The 22,697-nt window shown below is 51.3% G+C and overlaps 1 protein-coding gene and 1 non-coding gene across 11 annotated transcripts in view; both read left to right on the forward strand.

The window, feature by feature from the left end:
- DMTN (dematin actin binding protein) overlaps positions 1–16,983 on the forward strand; it is a 32,314-nt gene extending 15,331 nt beyond the window's left edge. For 4 of the 10 annotated variants that reach the window (XM_061426937.1, XM_061426936.1, XM_061426934.1 and 1 more), the window contains exons 2-15: positions 2,859–3,065; positions 3,311–3,385; positions 4,123–4,278; positions 5,226–5,270; positions 5,610–5,709; positions 6,112–6,168; positions 6,417–6,572; positions 7,035–7,159; positions 8,252–8,357; positions 14,716–14,780; positions 14,940–14,988; positions 15,164–15,420; positions 15,695–15,775; positions 15,901–16,983. In XM_061426937.1, the coding sequence (XP_061282921.1) occupies positions 3,048–3,065; positions 3,311–3,385; positions 4,123–4,278; positions 5,226–5,270; positions 5,610–5,709; positions 6,112–6,168; positions 6,417–6,572; positions 7,035–7,159; positions 8,252–8,357; positions 14,716–14,780; positions 14,940–14,988; positions 15,164–15,420; positions 15,695–15,775; positions 15,901–16,014 (1,404 nt within the window). In that variant the 5' untranslated portion in view covers positions 2,859–3,047 and the 3' untranslated portion in view covers positions 16,015–16,983. The remainder of the gene's footprint in view (positions 1–2,858; positions 3,066–3,310; positions 3,386–4,122; positions 4,279–5,225; positions 5,271–5,609; positions 5,710–6,111; positions 6,169–6,416; positions 6,573–7,034; positions 7,160–8,251; positions 8,358–14,715; positions 14,781–14,939; positions 14,989–15,163; positions 15,421–15,694; positions 15,776–15,900) is intronic. The other 6 variants (XM_061426938.1, XM_061426941.1, XM_061426939.1 and 3 more) reach the window with 6 other exon arrangements.
- TRNAG-CCC (transfer RNA glycine (anticodon CCC)) lies at positions 12,995–13,067 on the forward strand. Its single transcript has one exon. It is a non-coding gene; the product is annotated as a tRNA-Gly (tRNA).
- Positions 16,984–22,697: the final 5,714 nt, after the last annotated feature.

The raw sequence follows: 22,697 nt of genomic DNA on the forward strand, positions 1-22,697 counted from the left end.
AGACCACAATGGTCTGTGGTCATTGAAGAATAGGTGCTCAGAAAGTGTTTGGTGAATGGATGGATAAAACAATACACAACCCAGTGGGTAAGTGGATGTATGTATGTATGGGTAGGTGGATGGGTGGATGGATGGATGGGTAGGTGGGTGGATGGGTGAGTGCTTGCCTCTAGGACTAAGTCAAGTGTATGGCTATTTTGATACTGTCTGTTAACAAGGTAAAGATGAAAGAGGAGTGAGAGGGAGCTAATAGCTCTTTGAATATACACTAGAGTTTATTCTGGTCCTCAGACACCTAGTTAAAAGCATTACAAAGTAAATGTTAAGAAAGCAAGAGAAAGATGAAGCTCTGGAATGGAGTCTTTCCATGGGCACCAAATACCTAGTGTAACCCTGATGGTCAGAGTCTCGTCTTAGAAACCCTTGACTCTAAAATTCCAAAAAGACTTAAGAAATGTGACAAATGCTAGCCTGTCCACAACGTGAACCTGACACAGTACTGGGAAGGCACTATGAATCATGCCAGTGCTGAAGACACAGTCATTTTCACCTCCACAATGCTGGACAAGTTTTTAACCTCTTTGAACTTCTGCTTTCTCATCTGTAAAACAGGTCAACCTTATAGGGTTGTTAGGGGGATGAAACAAAATAATCCTTGTAAAGCGCTTGTCAAAATACCCAGCTTGAGTATTCAAAAAAAATAATAGCTATTATTATTGTAGAAATTAGCAGTCATTCTAGTTAGCAAAAATACATGTCAGGCAACATATAATCAAGGACTGAGTTACATGGTCTCTTTTTAAGTTCCACTGGAATTCAGAGTAGAGTTTATCAGTGAGGACTAGAATAACTGGGAAGGTCTCCTAGAGGAGAAGTGTTAAGGATGACCCTTGACAGATGGGTGGGATCTGGGAGAAGAGAATAGTTCAAGGGCATGCATAAAAGTAGGGGAGTGGGAGTGAGCTGCCTATGCTCCAGGAGGCAGTTTGGTGGTGGAGAGACAGTGAGAAATAGAATGGCCTGATATAGAGTCACAGATAAGACTGGGAGCACTAATGACCTGTCTTTCATGACCTTCTGTGGCAGAATGGCTATGAAAAAGCCATCTAAATTCATCAGTCTTCAGGGAGATGGACATCATGCTGCTGCTGCTAAGTCGCTTCAGTCGTGTCCGACTCTATGCGACCCCATAGATAGCAGCCCACCAGACTCCCCCATCTCTGGGATTCTCCAGGCAAGAACACTGGAGTGGGTTGCCATTTCCTTCTCCAATGCATGAAAGTGAAAAGTGAAAGTGAAGTCACTCAGTTGTGTCCGACCCTCAGCGACCCCATGGACTGCAGCCTACCAGGCTCCTCCATCCATGGGATTTTCCAGGCAAGAGTACTGGAGTCGGGTGCCATTGCCTTCTCCAATAGACATCATAATAGTTAACATTTTACATAGAATTTATATTTCAAACACTTCACATGTTATAACTTGCCTAATAATCAGAGCAACCCTATAACACAGATATTGTAACTATCTTCCAGTTTACAGATGAGAATATGAGTCACAGAGAGGGTAAGTAACTTGCTCAAGGTCACACAGCTTCTGAGTAGCCGAGTCTCCTCTCCCCAGTCATTCCAGTCCAGAGCCCACACTCTTAACCACTACGTGATTGCTGCCTCTTCCCTGTACCTTTTGTAGCCATCAGCTTTCTTCATTCTGTGGCTTACTGCCAGCAGCTGGAAGACAGTCTCACTGTCACCATCACATTGGAAACTCAGCCAGGCATTAAATGAATGGTTATTATGTGTTTGGTCCAGGGATGTGCAGGGAGGATGGGAAGATTGCTAAGAAAGTTACTGAGGAAGCAGATCTGGGCTGTGCCCCCAGGGGAACTCCTAATATTTGCAGCAGATAGGACCCAGCTCCCCAGGATCCAGCCCAGAGGCCTTCCTGCTGAACCAGGGGGCTCTGGCTTGCAGCAAAGTAGTACCTCGGAGGGCAGCCTCAACTCAGGCATTCCAAGATGGTAGGCAACTGGGATGTGGCCTTGGTCCCCAGGCTGCTTTACCAAATGCCTGCAAGTGAGATTTTCGCTGTACGGGGACAGGCACAGGGGGCTGTGGCTCCCCTCCCTTCTCCACTGGTCAGGGATCCTACCCAGGGCAGAGAGACAGTTCCCAGTCAGTGACCTGACTGCTTCCCATCAAGTTGCCTTGGCTCTGTCCTTCCTGCCTGCTGTAGCCACCTCATAGTATTACTAAGACCTTCTGTGTTAAAGCTTTCTGGGGTGGCAGGGGACTTCCCTGTCAGTCCATGGATAGTTAAGCCTCTGTGCTTCCAACACCCGGGGCATGGGTTCCATCCCCTAGTGGGAGAACTAAGATACTATATGCCATATTGTGGGGCAAAAAAATAAAAACAAAAAAATCACCACACCTTTCTGGGCTATGAGAGGGTGTGGTACCTTGGACAGTAGGTTAAGAGGGAGAGGGGCAACGGCCCAAGAACAGAGCCAAGGAAAGGCCATGGCAAGGGAGTGAGACCCTGGGCCTGAAACTGACCATAGGCCGGGCAGGGCAGGTGTGAGGAAGAAGGGATGTGGAGACTGCCTTGGGAATGGCTGACCCCTGCCGTCATTTCCTTTCCAACCAGAGAACAATGGCTTAAAAACAAGTGCAGCCCGTCCGCTTTCCCGTCTCGCTGCCGAGGGCGACGGGCGGCTGGATGTCCCCGCGGGCTGAGCAAATGAGAAAGCCGAAGCCCTGCTCCCCGGAGATACGCTGGGCCAGAGGGGGCTGTCCTCGCCCCCGCCCTCGGAGATTACGGGTCCGACAGACCCGGCTGGCACGTTCTCCCTCCCCTTCCAGGCCCTGCACTCGGCCAGCAGCCTGGACAGTCACCGAGGGATGAGGGCGCCACAGCCCGGGGGAGCGCCCTCTCTGCTCTCGCGGCCCCAAGCGCGCAGCGCCCAGGAGCCGGACAGAGCCTGACGCCTGCGTCGTCTCCCCTCGCGCACAGGATCCCGAGAGTGATCCGGCCGTCTACATCCTTGCTGCATGGAACGACTGCAGAAGGTGCGCGGGGCTGCACCCACGCAGGGGCAGTGGGATGCTGGAGACAGAGGGGCACGCGGTGGGGGCCCGGCTCCCTGCAGAGGGTCAGGTCCGGGAGTCAAGGGTGCCACCTGGTGGTTGCCCGTGGCACCGCACCCCGGAGCCCCGAGGCCTAGGGAAACCCTCCCCTTCCCCAGCCCGCTTGCTCCAGCCCGGCCCTGGCACCCACGCACATTCCCACCTGCCTGCCTTCTCGCTCTCCCCAGCAACCACTTACCTCCCCTGGGAGCGTCAGCTCCTCCCGAGACTCCAGTGTTCCCGGCTCTCCCTCCAGCATCGTGGTGAGTACCCGTTGGCCACCAGCGTCCTAAGGCTGGGAGGAGGGAGGAGTCCGGGACAGGCTGTGTGCTGGGCAGCTTCACTCAGACGACGATGGTCCTGCCAGGATGGCAAGCAGAGAAAGCCCCAGATCCAGAGAAGATTCCGCGTACCTCCTCCTGCTGGTCTGGTCCTGTCTCCTTGTACCCAAAGTGCTAGGTGAAGGATTATCATTGTTTTAAGATCACTCTAGCATCACCGACTAAATGGACATGAGTTTGAGTAAACTCTGGGAGTTGGTGATGGACAGGGAGGCCTGGCATGCTGCAGTCCATGGAGTCGCAAAGAGTGGGACACGACTGAGCGACTGAACTGAAAACCCCTTAGGGGCTGCCCTGGTGGCCCAGTCGGTAAAGAATTCGCCTGCAATGCAGGAGACCCAGGTTTGATTCCTGGGTTAGGAAGATCCCCTGGAGAAGGGAATGGCAACTCACTCCAGTATTCTTGCCTGGAGAATCCCACGGACAGAGGAGCCTGGTGGGCTTCAATACATGGGGTCAAAAGAGTCGGCACGATTGAGTGACTAACACTTTCACTTTAAACCCTTAGAATGAAAACAATAGAAATGTTAACTTATAGGAGCTGATCTCTATCATGGCTGCCCATCTTCTTCCTAATAAATTGCAAATCGGGCTCATAAGGTCAGTATTCTAGATAAGGCTTTTGGCTCCTCTGTTCCATGGGTACCATTTCCCTTCAGGCCAAGATGGACAATCAAGTGCTGGGCTATAAGGACTTGGCTGCCATCCCCAAGGACAAGGCCATCCTGGACATCGAGAGGCCTGACCTCATGATCTATGAGCCCCACTTTACCTATTCTCTGCTGGAACACGTGGAGCTGCCCAGAAGCCGGGAGGTAAAGGGTGGGAGGGTCCTCTTGGATGGGACTCGGGGCAAGGACTCCCCCAGTCGCACTGGGTGGGGGACAGAATCCCTCTCACACTTTCTTTCCTGGAGGCCAGATGCCAAAACAAGAAAGAGAACCTGTGCACGGGAATCACCAGTCAGCTGGTGACTGAGTGTTTGTACTACAAATCAGGCAGAGATGGACTGGCCTCCAGCCGGTTCCAGGTAGAGAGCAGGAGAGGCCATGTTTGAGTGGTAGCAGCATGGAGTGGGGTCATGTAGGAATGGGGCGCGAGTGGGCAGAAAGTGAGCACATTTGTGGAAAGCATGCAGAAGCCAGCAGCTCAGAGGCCGAGTTTAGCAGCCTGAACTTGGAGGCCGGAAGTCCTAGCTGAATGTGACCTGTGTGATGATGAGGTCTCAGTTTCCCCTCCTCCAAAATAGAAGTGATACCTTTGCCGATCCACCTCACCAGGTAGTCAATGCACGAGATAACTCGGGACAGGTACTTTGCAAACTGTATTGGAGAAGGGGACTGTGTCATGGCTGAGCAGAGAGAGAAGGCCAGGCTATGGGGAGACTTAAATGCCTGGTGAGGGGCCCTGACTCCATCCTGGATACTGTGGGTCTTGTCCCTTCCCGTCGTTGCTCAGCTCTGGGATCAGGGCCAGAGCCACCTTCAGCTGGCCCTCGGAGCACACGGACACTGATCCAGAATCCTCAGCTTCTTCTGCTTCTTCATGGGTCCTCGGGAAAGTTTTAGGACCCTCTTCAGGAAAGAGAGGGTGGAGGGCCAGCCCTGAGAGCTGCCAAGGACTGAGAGAGAAGAGGTGGCCCAGAAATCAGCGGAGCAATTGCAGGATTGGGCGAGGGGGAAGAAGTAGCCCATGTGGGGTCCTAGGGACGAGGGTTTAATCCCACCCTTGTGGCTCTGACCAGCCTCCTCTCCATTCACAGCGCTCGCTGTCACCCAAATCCACATCCCCCCCACCATCCCCAGAGGTGAGTCTGCCCCGCGCCTGACACTGGTCCAGCCCTGCTCTGATGGGGCTAACCCCTGCCCCACACACATCCAGGCTGGGCTCGGCAGAACCTAGGGGGTGATGGAATCAGTGGACCTTGTCCTGTCACTGGCCAGCTCTGGGTTCATCTGTGTCTGACCCAAGATCTCACTTAATCCTTTCTTCTGGATCAGGCACCATTAGTAGATCAAGTCCTTGGACAGCCCTCCTCTGCCCTGGGGTTGGGGGCGTGTGGGCTGCTAGGGTGGGAACACCAAGATAGTGGAAGGGGTGGGGTGGGGGCCTGGGAGCTGCAGTGAACCACACTTCTGCTCTGCAGGTGTGGGCAGAGAGCCGGTCTCCTGGAACCATCGCTCAGGCTTCAGCCCCGAGAACTGCTGGGACCCCCCGGACCAGCCTGCCCCATTTCCATCATCCTGGTAGGTTTTACTATTAGCGTGGCTACATCCTTGCCCTAAGACCTCTTTTTTTCCTTCAGGAACCAAATTGCCTTACTCTTAGTCCCCTATTCTCTGGAGTATATGCACACCAGCAGAACTGGCTAATGCTGGAACCCAGGCAGAGCTCCCAGAGAGGGTGGACCTGTTGCATTTTCCCTCCCACCCAGACAGAAAAGTGTGAAACGTCCCAATCCCTGAGGGAGAGACGGTTCTAGGATCTCCAGTTCTGTCTTGGCTCTTGGCAGGCCCCTGAGAACTTCCTACCTCCTCCCAATCCATGTCTCCATTCCCTCCTCTGACCCAGCCTTCCCGTCATCATCACTAACATCCCTCCCAATCATCACCGCCTCCTTCTCATCCACTGTTGCTCCCTCTCCACAGAGACCACTCGCCCAGATTCCAATATCTACAAGAAGCCCCCCATCTACAAGCAGAGAGGTGAGGGTTCCCCTGACAGACCAGCACCCCCTTTCCCACCACCTGCTGGGAGGCTGCACTGAGGGTGGGAGGGCCATAGGAGCGGAGATGTTCATAACATGCCCTGTGCTCTTCCTCATGTATTGCTGTTGTATCCACGATCTTACAGGTGTGAAGAGGGAGATGTGAGCGAGTGGGGAGCTGGGGTGGGAGGTGGCCTGCTGGGCGGGGTATGCCCGGGGCTGACCTTGACCTCCCCCTCACCCCAGCAGAGTCCACAGGAGGCAGCCCTCAGAGCAAGCACCCCATTGAGGACCTCATCATCGAGTCCTCCAAGTTCCCCGCAGCCCAGCCTCCTGACCCCAATCAGCCAGCCAAGATCGAAACGGACTACTGGCCGTGCCCCCCATCACTGGCTGTTGTGGGTAGGAGAAACTGCTGGAGAGGGGAGAGGGAGGCCCAGACACTGCCTCATAGGCCCGGCCGAAGCCCCAGGAACCCACTCCCATCCCCTGCATGAGCCCTCCAGGCTCCTGCTCCCCCATTCCCAGCATTCCCATCCCTCTCAGTGTAAATGACCCTGCTTGTTAGTCATTAATTCACTTTCCGTTCATTTCTTTCACTGCTTAACAGATATTTGTTGAATTTGTACTGCGTCCCAGGCTCTGTGATGAGAGCTCTGGAAAGAGCAAGAGAAATGAGATGAGGTCTTGGTCCCCAGTGACTTTTAAGTCTCATGGGCATGTGTGACCTACCCAGCTTCACTACAAGACTAGAAAACATTGCTTTTAATGATTTGCAGTGTTCCCTTCAAGGTGCAGCCCTAGGGAGCGGCAAGTTGAGTACGTGTTGATTGACTGATGTGCCTGTTTCCCTCTGCTCCCCAGAGACAGAATGGAGGAAGCGGAAGGCGTCGAGGAGGGGGGCCGAGGAGGAGGAGGAGGAAGAGGATGACGACTCCGGGGAGGAGATGAAGGCTCTCAGGGAGCGGCAGAGAGAGGAACTCAGTAAGGTAGTGTCTGGAGACCCCCGCCCGCCTCCCTGTGTCATCCTGGGCTTCCTTCCAACATGGTGGCTGGAGAGGAGCGAGGCAATCTGAGAACCCCAAACTGGAAGCTACCAGCCCTCTCAGAGCCTGGCCTCAGAAGCCACGGGGCATCCTTCCAGTGTCTTCTGTTCTGATCTGAGTGACTTCATGTCTGAAGAGTATGGTGGTCAGAACATGTGAGGAGCTCCCCTTCTTTGCCAGGATGTCAGGCTATGCTTTGACAGGGACACGGGGATTGCATGTCACTGTGGGGGATGCCACTTATGATTAGGACCAAAAGCACAGAAAAGGGTGGCGTGGACAGTGCTAGGCTTCAGCAGCCACAGTAGTTCATGGGACGAGGAGAAAGGAGTGAGCAGACTGCTGGCCTCCAAGCAGAGAGAGGGGGTCCAGGGAGTCACAGAAAGACCACTGTTGGTGACATGGGCTTGTGCTCTAGGCATTGTGGCCTGGGATGCAGAGGCCCCTGGGGCAGAGTTAACACCAAGCAGCTCTGACTCCTTGCTCTCAAGGGTGACCAGACCCAATGTGGCAGAGCTTCCCACAAGAAGGACAGGCTCCATGGGCTCCAGGTTACCACCCAGCCCCTCAGGAACTCTGTCCCCACTCCTGCCTGTGCTATCGGATCAGATCAGTCGCTCAGTCGTGTCCGACTCTTTGCGACCCCATGAATTGCAGCATGCCAGGCCTCCCTGTCCATCACCAACTCCCGGAGTTCACTCAGACTCATGTCCATCGAGTCAGTGATGCCATCCAGCCATCTCATCCTCTGTCGTCCCCTTCTCCTCTTGCCCCCAATCCCTCCCAGCATCAGAGTCTTTTCCAATGACCCAACTCCAAACCTTTTGGAGATGAGAAACAAGTCCAGTATCAGGACTTCCCTGGCAGTCCAGTGGTTAAGACTCCATGCTTCCAATGCAAGCATGGAGTCTTAAGTGAATCCTTGGTCAGTGAACTAAGATCCCAGATGCCATGCAATGCAGTCAAAAAAGTTAAAAACAAGAAGAAACAAGTACTGATGCCGCCTTGGATCCATCTTCCTCTCTCCTTCCCCAGGTTACTTCCAACTTGGGAAAGATGATCTTGAAAGAAGAGATGGAAAAGTCATTGCCTATTCGGAGGAAAACCCGCTCTCTGCCTGACCGGACACCCTTCCATACCTGTGAGTGTCATCGAGGGGGCTCAGAATCACCTGGCTAGACCCTGAATCAAATACTCCACTGAGTCTGTCACATGCCCAGCCCTGTGCTACTGTGGGTGTACAAGATGGAGAAGATTCCGGTGCTGGCCCAGGGTGCTCACACCCTCCTTAGGGCAAGAGCACCAGCTATGGAACAAAATTAGATGACAAAAAATGGCATCAGTTAAAACAGAATTAGCATATTTCATTTAATTCAACAAGCATTTATTGGGTGTCTACCATGTTCTTAGGGCTTCACTGGTGGCTCAGAATGTAAAGAATTTGCTTGTAATACAGGAGACTCAGGAGATGCCGGTTCTATCCTGGGGTTGGGAAGATCCCCTGGAGAAAGGAATGGCAACCCACTCCAGTATTCTTGCCTGGGAAGTCCCACAGATAGAGGAGCCTTGTGGCCTACAGTCCATGGGGTCACAAAGCATCGGACACGACTGATTGAGCAACTCACGCTTCACCATATTCTTGATCCCTGGGGATATAAAGAGTAAAACACTATAGTGCTGCCTTCTGGTAGCTTCAGGACATGGGGGAGAAGTAACATGGAAACTGGGGTTTTAGCACAGCATAGCAGGTGCTGGGAGATGAGAACTACATTTGAAGTGCTTTGAAAGGATGCTGACAGGGCCTGGGTTCCAGAGTTGGAGTCTTGCAGAATGAGACACAGTGAGTGGGGGAGAAGGGCAGTGAAGATCCTAGGGATGGTGTGGGAGCAAAGGCCAGGAGCAGCAAACATCCAGCCAGTGGAGAGGGCCTCTGGAAATCTGGAATTACAGAGCACAGAGCCTGTGGTAGAGTGGCCAGGGCTTTGGTGCCACGGTGCTCATCACCAAGGCTAGCCTGGGCTTCCTTCCAACACAGTGGCTGGAGAGGAGGGGGGCAGATCTGAGAACCCCAAACTGGAAGCTTGAGGCCTCTCACTGCCTGGCCTTGGAAGCTGTAGGGCATCCTTCCAGTGCCTTCTGGTCAGAGCAGGTCATCAGGCCCCCCAGACACAAGGGAGAGGAAAAAGATTCTGCTTCTTGATGATAGGAACCACCCAAGGGCACACAGGCTCAGAGATGATGTTGCAAGTCTTTGGAGACAATCTGCCACCCTTTCCAGTTGTCTGGTTAAAGGCTAAAGATATTCATAGGCCAGGGAAGAGGGAATGAGTTTGAGAATTATACAGATACAGTCTGTATAGTAATAACCCAGAACTTAAAAATTTTCAGTTTTACAATGGTGCAAAAGCAATATGCATTCAGGAGAAATGTCCAGTTTTGAATGTTGACCTTTTCCCAGGCTAGTGATGTGCAGTATGATGCTCTCTCTCTTTTTTTTTTTTTTGCCACATTGTGCAAAAATGGAGATCAAACCCACGCCTGTGCCCTCAAGAAGCCCAGAATCTTAGCCACTGGACCACCAGGGAAGTCCTACAGTGCTTTCCTGAGATGCTGGGCGGCATCAGTGAGCCATAGCTCCCAGTCAGTCACACCATCAAGACAGGAAACAAACCGTACACTTAACAACCATTCTGTACCCAGGGAGCTGTTCTGTTTCTCACTTTCAGTACAGTATGCAGTAAACTACATGAGAGATTCAACACTGTATTGTCAAATAAACTTTGTGTTAGAGGATTTTGCTCAGCAGTAGGCTCCTGTAAGTGTTCTGAGCACGTTTAAGGTTGACTGGGCTAAGCTCTGATGTTTGGTGGGTTCAGTGTATTAAATGCTTTTTTTAAAAATTTATTTTATTTTTGACTGTGATGGGTTTCATTGCCATGCAGGCTTTCTCTAGTTGCAGCGAGCTTGGGCTAATCTGCTTGTGGTGGAAGGGCCTCTCATTGAAGTGGCTTTTCTTATTGTGGAGCACAGGCTCTAGGGTGTGTGGGCTTCAGTAGTTGTGGCACATGGACTCAGTAGTTGAGGCTCATGGGCTCATCAGTTGTGGCCCATGAGCTCAGTTGCCCAGTAGCATGTGGGAATCTTCCTGGACCAGGGATCAAACCGGAATACCTTGCATTGCAAAGTGTATTCCTAACCACTGGACCACCAGCAAAGCCCTGTTAAATGCATTTTGACTTACGATGGTTTATGGGCTCGTGACTCCATCATAAGCCAAGGAAGATCTGTAGAGGAGTTGGAATCAACAGGACTGAGTGGCTGATTGGATTTGGGCAGTGAGGGAGAGATGAGTGGGGGTTTTGCCTTGGGTTCTGGGTAATGACAGACCTGGGGCAGGTGTCAGGGGAAAGGCGAAGACACTGTTTGAGATATGTTGGGTCTTAAGTGCATGTAGGTGGGATACTGAGTTTGACTGAGTTGGAAGCTTGAGGGGTGAGTCAGGGCTCAGGTAGAATCTTCAGCTTATATGTGGTAATGGGACCATGAGAAAAAATCCTATTGTGTAGAGATAGAGGAGAGAAGGACAAGGCACCGAGGGCTTAACAAGGTTCACCGAGAGCTTAAGTGCTTGAGGAGCACTTAACTATGATCCCCTGGGAGCACTGGCTGGGAAGAAGTGGGGAAAGAGACCCAGTCTTAGGATGCAGGAGGCTGACCTTGAAAGGGTCTGGGACTTGGACCTGAGAGCAGGCCACATGAGAAATTGGGCAAAGAATCCGCCTGCAATGCGGAAGACCCGGGTTTGATCCCTGGGTTGGGAAGATCCCCTGGAGAAGGGAATGGCAGACTGCTCTGGTATTCCTGCCTGGAGAATCCCCATGGACTGAGGAGCCTGGCAGGCTACGGTCCATTGGGTCGCAAAGAGTCAGACACGACTGAAGTGACTTAGCCCACACGCACGCTGAGCTCAGGTGAGGCTCAGTGAGAGTGGTGAAGGTTCAGAACAGTTTCTGCTGGGAATGGGGACTGGGCAGAGGGTTTAGGGTCTGTAGTGATACTCACCCACACGGGGTGGTGCTTCCCATAGCCTGTGGGCTGAAGGGCAGCGCAAGGTTGTTGCAGATTAGAGTTTTTTGTTTGTGTTTTAACAAGAGGAGTTTTTTCTTCATATTAAATGTTTAAAGTATTTAATTAATTTATTTGGCTGTGCTGGGTTTTAGCAGCAGCAGGCAGGATCTTCGATTTTCATTGTGGCATGCAGGATCTTTAGTTGCAGCATGTGGGATCTAGTTCCCTGACCAGGGATCGAACCCGGGACCCTTGCATTTGGAGCATGAAGTCTTAGCCACTGGGCCACCAGGGAAGTCCCAGGGTTAGAGTTTTGTAAGGCACGTGCTGAGGGACTAAGTGGCCAGAGGAGCTGCTAAGTGGATGGAAGTGTGAAAGTAGAAGTGTTAGTCTCTCAGTCGTATCCGACTCCTTGGGACCCCACGCACTGTAGCCCACCAGGCTCCTCTGTCCATGGGATTCTCTAGACAAGAATACCGGAGTGGGTTGCCATTCCCTTCTATAGGGGATCTTCCCAGCCCAGGGATCGAACCTGGGTCTCCTGCATTGCAGGCAGAGTCTTTACCATCTGAGTCACCAGGAAAATCCAAAATACTCAAGGTTATATGCCCAGTCCGGAGAAGGCGATGGCACCCCACTCCAGTACTCTTGCCTGGAAAATCCCATGGATGGAGGAGCCTGGTAGGCTGCAGTCCATGGAGTCGGGAAGAGTCAGACACAACTGAGCGACTTCACTTTCACTTTTCACTTTCATGCATTGGAGAAGGAAATAGCAACCCACTCCAGTGTTCTTGCCTGGAGAATCCCAGGGACGGGGGAGCCTGGTGGGCTGCCGTCTATGGGGTCGCACAGAGTCAGACAAGACTGAAGCAACTTAGCAGCAGCAGCAGCATATGCCCAGTCACAGGTTGAAGGTCAGGGGAGACTGGGGAATGCAGATGCTGGAGGCCCCATGAGACTGACCAGCAGACATGCCAGGAATGTGGCCGATGGAAAACTTCAAACAAAGAAGGGCGCTGTGACCCCAAAGTGGGATACCCAGGCTTCAATGTCAAGGTGAAGCCGCTATGGACAACAGGATCCAGGAGCTGACCATTGGAAGGGGTTGCCTGCTGTGGAGCAGAAGTGAAGGTCACTGGGTTGGGGGACTCAAGGAACTGTTAAGGCTCATAGATGGCTGGGACATCCACCTGGTCATCAAAGTGATATTTCAGCTGGATGATATTTCAGTGTGGGTGGGAAGAGTTATGGTAGGCTTTTTTAGAGAATGTAGAATAAATAGTTAAGGCCTGAAGAATGAAGCAGAAAGAGAGAAATGTCCCGGAGGTTGGATTCAGCCCTCATGCTCCACCAGGATTAACTAGTCAGGCAAAATTAGCTCTTTAATGTGCATTCGGCCTTGCAGAGTTGAGTAGCGAAATGCCTGCATCAGCATCATTGTTGGCATCCCTGAACTTGTATGGGACCAATGGTCACATGATCGAGTAGATTACGAGCATAGCTGATCAGCCTTGACAGTTGCAGAATTACGAACAGGCTTGTCATTCTGACTTAATGGTAACATTGAAATTAATGGTCACTTTCAAACATAATCTATCTAGAAGTAATTAGGAGTGAAAACCTTATACTTGAAATTCTACTAGTCCATCAAGGAAGAAGTGCATACTTATTATCACAAAGGTGAAGTACTTCAGTAATGAATGAAGGACTTCTCTGGTGGTCCAGTGGCTAGGACTCCACATTCCCAATGTAGGGGCCCCAGGTTCGATCCCTGGTCGGGGAACCAGATCACACGGGCCATAACTAAAGCCTGGCACAGCTAAATACATAAATATTATTTAAAAATAATTAATGAGGGTTGTTGGAGAAGGCAATGGCACCCCACTCCAGTACTCTTGCCTGGAAAATCCCATGGACAGAGGAGCCTGGTGGGCTGCAGTCCATGGGGTCCCTAAGAGTCAGACACGACTGAGCGACTTCACTTTCACTTCTCACTTTCATGCATTGGAGAAGGAAATGGCAACCCACTCCAGTGTTCTTGCCTGGAGAATCCCAGGGACGGGGGAGCCTGGTGGGCTGCCGTCTATGGGGTCGCACAGAGTCAGACATGACTGAAGCGACTTAGCAGCAGCAGCAGCAGCAATGAGGGTTGTGAAAACAGACAGTTCTCTATATAAAAGTAAGAAGTATCAAGAGGAAAAAAATGAGGTTGCCCTAAACGCATTTTATTCTCACAAATTTCCAAATAACATATCCTATAAGAATGTTTGAAGAAAACAATTATTCTTCACAGTTTTGAGTCTATCCAGGCTAAACTTTCACGCACACACACACACAAAATGCTGGTCAAAACAATTGCTATAGAATGCCAGCAATGTCTAGCCTCTGGAGATGAAGAAATTTTGACATTAGCCCAAACAAAGAAGCTTTCTAGGAAACCTGTTACTGAAAACCAATTTTCCTGAATTATAAGCTGTAGTTCTTGAAAGCTTAGTGATGTTGAAAGTGAAAGTTGCTCAGTCATGTCCCACTCTTTGTGACCCCACAGACTGTAGCCTGCCAGGCTCCTCTGTCCATAGCATTTTCCAGGCAAGAATACTGGAGTGGGTAGCTGTTCCCTTCTTTAGGGCATCTTCCCAACCCAGGGATCAAACCCAGGTCTCCGGCATTGCAGGAGGATTCTTTACCATTTGAGCCACCAGGGAAGCCCTTAGTGATACTATTAGAGGTCTAATTGCAAGTGACATCTGACTTGGGAATGTCAAGCGTAAGCAACTGCGGTGCCATCTAGCAGCTGACAGTGCTGGAAGAATGACTGCTTCTGTTTTATGACATCAGGCATTTGAAATTTGATTACTAACATTGCTAAACATAAAACTGTAATAATTTGATTCTTTGGACTTATTTTAGACTTATTTTTGTATCCCAGAGGTTCATCGTATGATGGTGAGCCTCATCACCTGGGGCTTCCCAGGTGGCGCTAGTGGTAAAGAACCTGTCTGCCAATGCAGGAGAGATGTGGGTTTGATCCCTGAATTGGGAAGATCCCTTGGAGAAGGGAATGGGAATCCATTCCAGTATTCTTGCCTGGAGAATCCCATGGACAGAGGAGCCTGGCGGGCTACATTTCACAGGGTCACAAAGAGTCAGACGTGACTTAGCTCATCATCTGACTCTGAATTTGAACACTTGGACCTTTGACCCAAATGTCTATTTTGCGCACGTCCGTTAAAGAGAGGGGAGGCGTCAGGGGCAGTTCAGAACTGCAGCATGCTGTCACCTGCTGCAGGTAACAGGCAGGAGCTGGAAACCAAAAGAGGTCCACTGGGTTCCCCTAAGTCCCTTCTCCATGGCCCTGCCCCTGGCAGGGGAGGCCAAGGAATGACTGTCAGGCCAAAGGGACTGAATCGGGGCCTCCTGCTCTCTTCCAGCCTTGCACGCAGGAACGTCTAAATCTTCTTCCCTCCCCGCCTATGGCAGGACCACCCTGAGCCGGGTAAGGTCCCAGCACCGAACTCACAGATTGCTAGGGAAGGGTGGGCATGTGGGGCCTGTGAGGGACGGGGTACTCGGGCAGGCGGGGCAGCGGGCAGGGGGTGAAAGGGAACGATGCAGTACACTCCCATCTCCTCTGATCCTTTTGTGTCCTCTCCAGCTCCAGTCTACAGACTTCAGCCCATCTGGGAGTGAGGCTGAAAGCCCAGGTGAGAGACAGGGCTGACTTGATGCTGGGCAAGGGGCTTGAGCAGGCTCCATGGGCAGCCTGTGTGTGCGATGTGGGCAGGGCTCTGTGGCTGGAGGTGGGGGAGGCTGAACTGGCAGGTTGGAGGCCTGCTGACCTCAGAGCCACCTCTGAACAGTGACTCTTCTCTTCTGCAGGCCTGCAGGTGAGTGCCCTCCGGAGGGGAACATGTGGACCACGGAAGCCATGGATGGATGGGGAGACGGCAGTGCTGGGGGAGGGGGTTGTGGGGCCACGGAGTCACCTGGTGAGGCCGCAAGAAACACATGAAAAGGCTGGGGAGGTCTCCTTGCCGCACTCTGGCTCACTGCGGCTTTGGTCTCCCCAGAATGGAGAGGGCCAGAGGGGGAGGATGGACCGGGGGAACTCCCTGCCCTGTGTGCTGGAGCAGAAGGTGAGGGGCAGGGGCAGAGGCAGGGGGTGGCGGGCAGGGGACAGAACCGTCTCTAGCGGGGGAGGGCCAGCTTGGGGAGAAGCCAGAGAAGTGAATGCACTGAGGGGTCCTCTGGGCTGATGTTGGGAGGGGCAGCACGGAAATTGAATGGCAAGATGGCATGAGCCCCCACGGCCCCTTCAGGCTGATAAGGGGGCCTGGGGAACAGCAGGGGTAAGGTTGACAGGCACCTCTATGAACCTAATACTGCCCCCCTCTCCTCCCCAACCCCCAGATCTATCCTTATGAAATGCTGGTGGTGACCAATAGGGGGCGAACCAAGTTGCCTCCAGGTGTGGATCGGATGAGGCTGGAGGTATGCAGGGACAATGTGCAGGGTGGGTGAGGGGCTTCCTGCTGGGGAGGACCACCTCCTGGTCACTCGGCCCAGTCCCACCTGTGCCTCCTCCCCCTAAACTGCCACCATGTGTCCCCTCGCAGAGGCACCTGTCAGCAGAAGACTTCTCTAGGGTCTTCTCCATGTCTCCTGAAGAGTTTGGCAAGCTGGCTCTGTGGAAGCGGAATGAACTCAAGAAAAAGGCCTCTCTCTTCTGATGGCCCTCACCCACTCCGTGACTGACCCTCACCCCTGCCGCTTCAGGGCCCTGGAGCTGGGGTCCCAAGACCCCAAAGCATCATCTCTTGGTGGGGGGAGCAGGGAGGTGGCGCAGGGGTGGGCTTGGCTCCGTCACCCAAGTTGAGAGGGAGCAAGAAAGACCTCTGCCGTGTTGGGGTTGTAGGATGTGGACTTTCTTTCCCATAATGAGCCAGGACAGGGGAGGGGGGTCTCCTTCTCTCATCCCTGGTCCTCACAGTACAGGGCAAGCGCATGGACTCCAGCACACACAGAGTTAATGTTTGCATCCTCTCCCTGCCCCATGCCCACATGAATGTCCCAGAAGAGAGTGATGAGAAATGAACATGGCACTTAGTGGTCAGGCCTGTCTGCTGGGTGGGGAGATCTCTTGGGCCTGGTAGGAGGTCCCGTGAGGGTGGGGAGCAGCCAGGTAGGCAGAGAGCACCCCAGTACCCCATGTGTACCCAAGCACTCCTCTGCAGCTCACCTGGGACAGGTTCCCGTGCACCTGGGCCTCCCGCCTCTCAGCCTCCAGCAGGGAAGCCACCTGGTCTCCAGCTCGCGCCCTACCCTGCCCTTGCGACCCCCAAGCTTTGAAGCCTCTTGCTCTAGCCCCGTGGCTTCCCCAGAAGCCTGTGGCATAGAGTGGAGATGTCGCCTATACAGACCCCCAGCCCACCATCAGCCTGCAGGCGCGGTTGGCTAGAATGCTGCCTTCTAGCATCCAGGTCTTGGGCGGAACTCATCTCCTTCGATGGGATGAGGAGCCAGGCTGAGAGTCCTGGCCATCGCTTCTGCCCATGCCCGTGCACGCCCCACCATGCTTTCTAAAGAATGTAATTTATTGGGGCACCCCCAGCTGCTTTCCTCACCTTACTTTCCGCCCTACCTTAATCACGCTCCCAGGTTTTCTTCTCTCCAAATACACATGTGTATATAATTATATATATTTTTTTGCCCGGGTCTGGGTTTTGTTCCTGCCCAGACCCTGAGATCCCTTTCTGCAGTGTGTGTGTGTGTGTGTGTGTGTGTGTGTGTGTGCGCGCGCGCGCGTGTGATCATGCTGAGGGAGGGGGACTCTGCTTGGAATTAAAAGGTTGCATTGGGGCCCCAAATCTATTTGTTCTTTATGAGCTTCCACATCGGGGTAGGAGGGACAAGCGATGCCAGGCTGAGAAAAGCCACGGAGCAAGGGTTCAAATGGGGGAAGGGGGAGGCAGAGCTGGAGGAGGGAGAGAGACGGCACACATACTACCCGCCCCCTATCAGGAAAGCGGGGGCAGGCTAGCAGTTCCTGTCTGCCTCCTCTCCTTCAGGGGCTGAGTGATGGTGGCATGGACAAGGGGCCAGCAAGTCACACTCTGGAGGGTGAAATAGAGGCAGCTGGGGGAAAAGGCTCTGCCCTCCACTGAAGCCCTAAGTGTAGCCTTTGCGAGTCAAGCTCATCAATAGTCAACATGGTTGTACCCTTCCAGGCCTGTGATACCCACAGTTTAATGGGGAGGCCAAACACCCAGGAAAGGTCAGCGGTATGTGAGTGGGCAGTGAGCTGATTGTCAAGGGTCAGGAGGGAAAAACTGGGGGGTGTTGTGTTTAGTTGTGTCCAACTCTTTGCGGCTCCATGGACTGTAGCCCGCCAGGCTCTTGTGTCCATGGTGGGATTCTCCAGGCAAGAATACTGGAGTGGGTTGCCATTTCCTCCTCCAGGGGATGTTCCCGACCCAGGGACTGAACCCACAACTCTTGCATCTCCTGCACTGGCAGGCGGATTCTTTACCACTAGTGCCACCTGGGAAGCTGGGTGAAGAAATGATGGGTGAAATCTAGCAGGAACAAGGGTCAAGTGGAGGCTGAAGGAGCAGGGGTAACTTGGTTGATTTGGCAGGACCGCCCAAGGCAACTGGGCAGAAAACAGGCCTGTTTGAGTGGGTGGAGGGGGTGAAGACTGCACTGGAAGATTAGAAAAAGGACTTTGGCTGTGGGTGCTGGTGGGGGCAGGCCCAGATCACCCAGCAGGATCAGAACCTGGGTTTGGGCACCTGAAGAGGTATGCAGTCTAGAGGACCCGGTGAGTTGGAGGAGGGCCCGAGTGTGAACCCAAGACTGTACCTGATACCTGAATCAACTCTCCTGCCCCCCTGAGTTTCTAGGCCCTTCAGCTGAAAAAAATCAAAGTGGATAACAGTCGCTCAAATGGGAATGATTACTTCATTTTTTAACTTTTATTCTGTAGAGTATTTATTTATATTTATTTCTTTTTAGCTGAACCATGCAGCATCAAGATCTTGGTTCCCAGGCCAGGATGACCAGGGATCAAACCCCAGCCCCCTGCATTGGGGATGTGGAGTTTTAACCACTAGACCACCAGGGAAGTCCCTGAGTGATTCCTTTAAATGGTAGCAGTTCTGTGACATCCAAAACGTTGTTTGATCCTCTTAACAAACTCATGAGGTCAACAACACACACAGGTTGTTTTCATCCTTTTGCAGGATGAGACAATTGTGGAATAGAGACATTTCACGTGAAGTTTTCGCTAGAGGCTACAAGCAACTAATGAATGCAGACTGGAGACACACATCCCAGTTTCTTCACCACTAAGCTGGGACCTTCCCAGTACAGACAGTTGTCTCTCCAAGGGCAGCAGAGAGAGGAATGGGTATTTAGTGAATGTTTGGAAGGCTTACCGTGTTCTAGCATGATGGACAGGAGCTCCCAGGATGCTTTGCACCAAGGGGTGGGAGGAATGTTTGATCCCAGGGCACTCTGGGAAATGTTTATGGTAGGGCTCAACTGGACTTGAGGTCCTAAAGGATTTGAAGTTCCCAAGAAATTTAAAGCAGCTCAAAGTGGAATGTGTTAGCCCAGACCCTCAGTCATTTCCAACTCTTTGCAACCCCACTGACTATAGCCCGCCAGGCTCTTCTGTCCATGGGATTCTCCAGGCAAGAATACTGGAGTGTGGTGCCATGCCCTTCTCCAAGGGATCTTCCCAACCCAGGGATTGAACCCAAGTCTCTTATACCTTCTGCATTGGCAGGCTGATTCTTTACCACCAGCACCACGTGGGAAGCCCTCAAAGTAGGGATCTAAAATAAAACCTAAAATAAAACTTTGGTGATTATATAGTCCAGTGGTTTCCAAACCTTTTTAGTAGCCAGTCTTTTTTTTTTAAATTAGATCTTACTACTAGTAATTAGAATACATTTATAAGTGAATTTTATAGTCAATTATTATGAAATCAATCAATGAGAATAAGGAAGCTATTTGATGGGTATAAGAATTTTAAGCCAGGGATTATATATGACCACTGCCCTTTCAACAAGTGCAGGACCTAAATTACTCTTGTTTTTGGTTGCAAAGTATCAACAAAATCCTGATTCACATAGATTCAGATAAGGAGCTCAGTCATGTCCAACTCGTTTGAAATCCTATGGACTGTAGCCTGCCAGGTTCCTCTGTCCATGGGATTTCCCAGGCAAGAATACTGGAGTGGGTTGCTGTTTCCTTCTCCAGTTTACATAGATAAGTAGTTACAAAATTTCAGTGGTTTAAAAATGCACACAAGAGACTTCCCTGGTGGTCCAATGGTTAAGAATCTGCCTTGAAATGCAGGGGACTCCTAGTTAGGGAACTAAGATCACACATGCCCCGGGTGACTAAGCCTGTGTACCCCAGTGAAAGATCCTGCATGACACAAGGAATACCCATCATGCTACAGCCAAGACCCAGTGCAGCAAAATACATAAATAAATATTTTAAAATAATGACACACACAAATGCGAACAGCCACATTCCTAGTGTTGAGAGACAGCAGCTAAGTCCCTTCTCTTGAATCTGGGCTTAGTGACTTGCTCTTTCAAGCTGTTTCTTCTGCAACAGCCTTCTACCTTCGTTTACATTGACAGAAGGGGAGGTTTATTCAAACCTCTTCTCAATAAGGTAAACTCGCAGCAGAAGTTAGCTGCATCAGTAGGCTCTAGCACATACACAAGTGTGTCCACTGACTTTTATTAGGGCTTTTAAAATTAAAATTTTTAAATTAAACCAAATAAAATATTATGAAGTTCTTATACACTTCCCCTACATCCTACATTTCCTTGAAATATCTTGAAGGAAAAAAAGTGGATTTAACCTATCCAGCCTGCTTCCTTTACCTACGAGGAAGAAGACCCAGAGAACAATGTTGGACTACACTCTAGATTACTTCTGTTTTGTTTTAATTTTTTTTAAATTTACTTATTTTGGTGGGATCCAAATACTAGCCCAGCCCGGGCTTGGCCGAACTCTAGCCTCTGCATTGCTGCACAGGCTTTTCTCTAGTTGTGGCGAGGGGAGGCTACTCTCTAGTTATAATGTGCGGGCTTCTCGCTCCGGTGGCTTCTCTTGTTGCTGCAGAGCACAGGCTCTATGGTGCGTGGGCTGCAGCAGTATCTGTTCCTGGGCTCTAGAGCACAGGCTCAGTAGTTATGGGGCATGGTCTTAGTTACTCTGACATATGTGGTATCTTCCTGGACCAGCGATCGAACCCTGGTCCGAAAATACTAAAGATGATCTTATTTGCAAAGCAGAAATAAAAAGACAGAGAACAAATGACTGGATACCAAGGGGGGAAAATGGGGGTGGATGGTGTGGGAGGTTGTGACTGACATCTATACAATACTATGTATAAAGCAGATAACTAACGAGAACCTGCTGTATTTAGCACACAGAACTCTACTCAGTGCTCTGTGGTGACCTAAATTCGAAGGAATTCCAAAAAAGGACATTCCAAAAATGTCTCATGCATTGTTGTTGTTGTTCAGTCGCCAAGTTGTGTCTGACTCTTCGTGACCCCAAGGACTGCAACACGCCAGGCTTCCTTGTCCCTCACCATCTCCCAGAGGTTGCCCAAGTTCATGCCCATTGAATTGGTGATGCCATCCAGCCATCTCATCCTCTCCTGCATTGGGAGGCAGATTCTTTACCAATGAGCCACCAGGGAAGCCCTAGATTGCTTCTTAATACACAATACAGGCTTGTTTCTTGTCTTTGTTCTTATATTTTATACTTTTTAGCTTAAAAAGCCTCCTCTCATTTCCCATAGGCTTCTCACCAGGGACCAATTGTAGATGAACTGTTTGAAACATCTATTTTTCCCCAAGCAGCTGCCGGAGAACTGAGATCCAAATACTAGCGCAGCCTGGGCTCAGGGGAAACCCGGCCTCCCCATGACTTAGTCTGGACTTCAGGCTCCACAGCACACAGCCACCTCTGGGCAGGCGCTGCCTCTGGGGCCTCAATCTCACTGGTGAATGGGGCCCCCAGGGCACGGCTGGAACAGTGAAGCTCCAGAACCCCACAGCTCCAGGTCCTCAGATCTGTGACTGGGGCTACCCCCTTCCTTCACAGAACCCCTGGTGCCTTACCTTCTCATCAGATGGTGTCAGGGGTCAGCAGGAATACATTCTGAACAGACATCAGCCCTGTAGTCATGAAGAGTATCTTTCCATTCTGGGGAGGTGGAGGGGTGAGGCGGGGGAATGGGCTTTGACCTGGCAGAGCTGGCTGCTAGAAAGCCTCCTTCTTAAGGGCCCAGCTTTGGACATTATGGGAAAGTCTATTCTTGTTGAAGGTTCTGCCTGTGTGACTCTGGGGTGTACTTTTCCAGTGTGGCCCCCACTTTTCCGGGAGACCCACCATCTGTATCTTTCCTTGGTGTGTCTACAAGGGCAAAACGGGGCCAGTGTGACTTACTTGACAGGAAATATGGACCAGCACTGTAGCCACTTAAAGTAACAAGCAACAATGAAATTAATTTTTATAATATACTTTGGTTAACTCAATTTACCTGATTGCATTTGAACTTGCAATCAACCTAAAACATCATTGTGTGTGTGTATGTGCCAAGTCACTTCAGTTGTGTCCAAATTTTTGCGACCCTATGAATTAACTGTAGCCCTCCAGGCTCCTCTGTCCATGGGATTCTCCAGACAAGAATACTGGAGTGGGTTGCCATGCCCTCCTTCAGGGGATCTTCCCCATCCAGGGATAGAACCTGTGCCTCGTATGTCTCCTATATTGGCAAGCAGGGTCTTTACCACTGGTGCCACCCGGGAAGCCCAAAATATCCTGTGACTATTTTTTAATTGAAAAAAAATTTATTTATTTATTTACGGCTGCATTAATCTTCTATGCTGAGAGGGCTTTTCTCCAGTTGCAGCAAGCGGGGGCAACTCTGTAGTTGCAGTGTGAGGGCTTATCATTGCAGTGGCTTCAGTGCTGCAGAGCACGGGCTCCAGGGCATGCAGCAGGTGGGCTCAGTAGTTGTGGCACATCTGCTTAGTTGCTCTGTGGTATGTGGGATCTTCCCATACCAGGCATCAAACCCACGTCTCCTGCATTGGCAGGCGGATTCTTTACCCCGAGCCACCAAGGAAGCCCCGTTAGTGACTATTTTACATTCTTTCCTTTGTCCAACATGTCTTCAGCATGTGTCAGTTAGGAGTAACATTTTTCAGCTCCATAGCCACAAGTGGCCAGTGGCTACTGTGCTGGGGGATGGGGGGAAGAAGTCACCCTAGCTTGGTTCTGCCCTTCTGGACTCAATAGGGGAAGAAACAGTGTCTAACTTGGGGAAGGGGATAGCACACTGAGAAAATCAAGGCCAAGGATTACATAGGCA

The sequence above is a fragment of the Bos javanicus genome, chromosome 8 (assembly GCF_032452875.1).
Source record: "Bos javanicus breed banteng chromosome 8, ARS-OSU_banteng_1.0, whole genome shotgun sequence".
Lineage (NCBI taxonomy): Eukaryota > Metazoa > Chordata > Mammalia > Artiodactyla > Bovidae > Bos > Bos javanicus.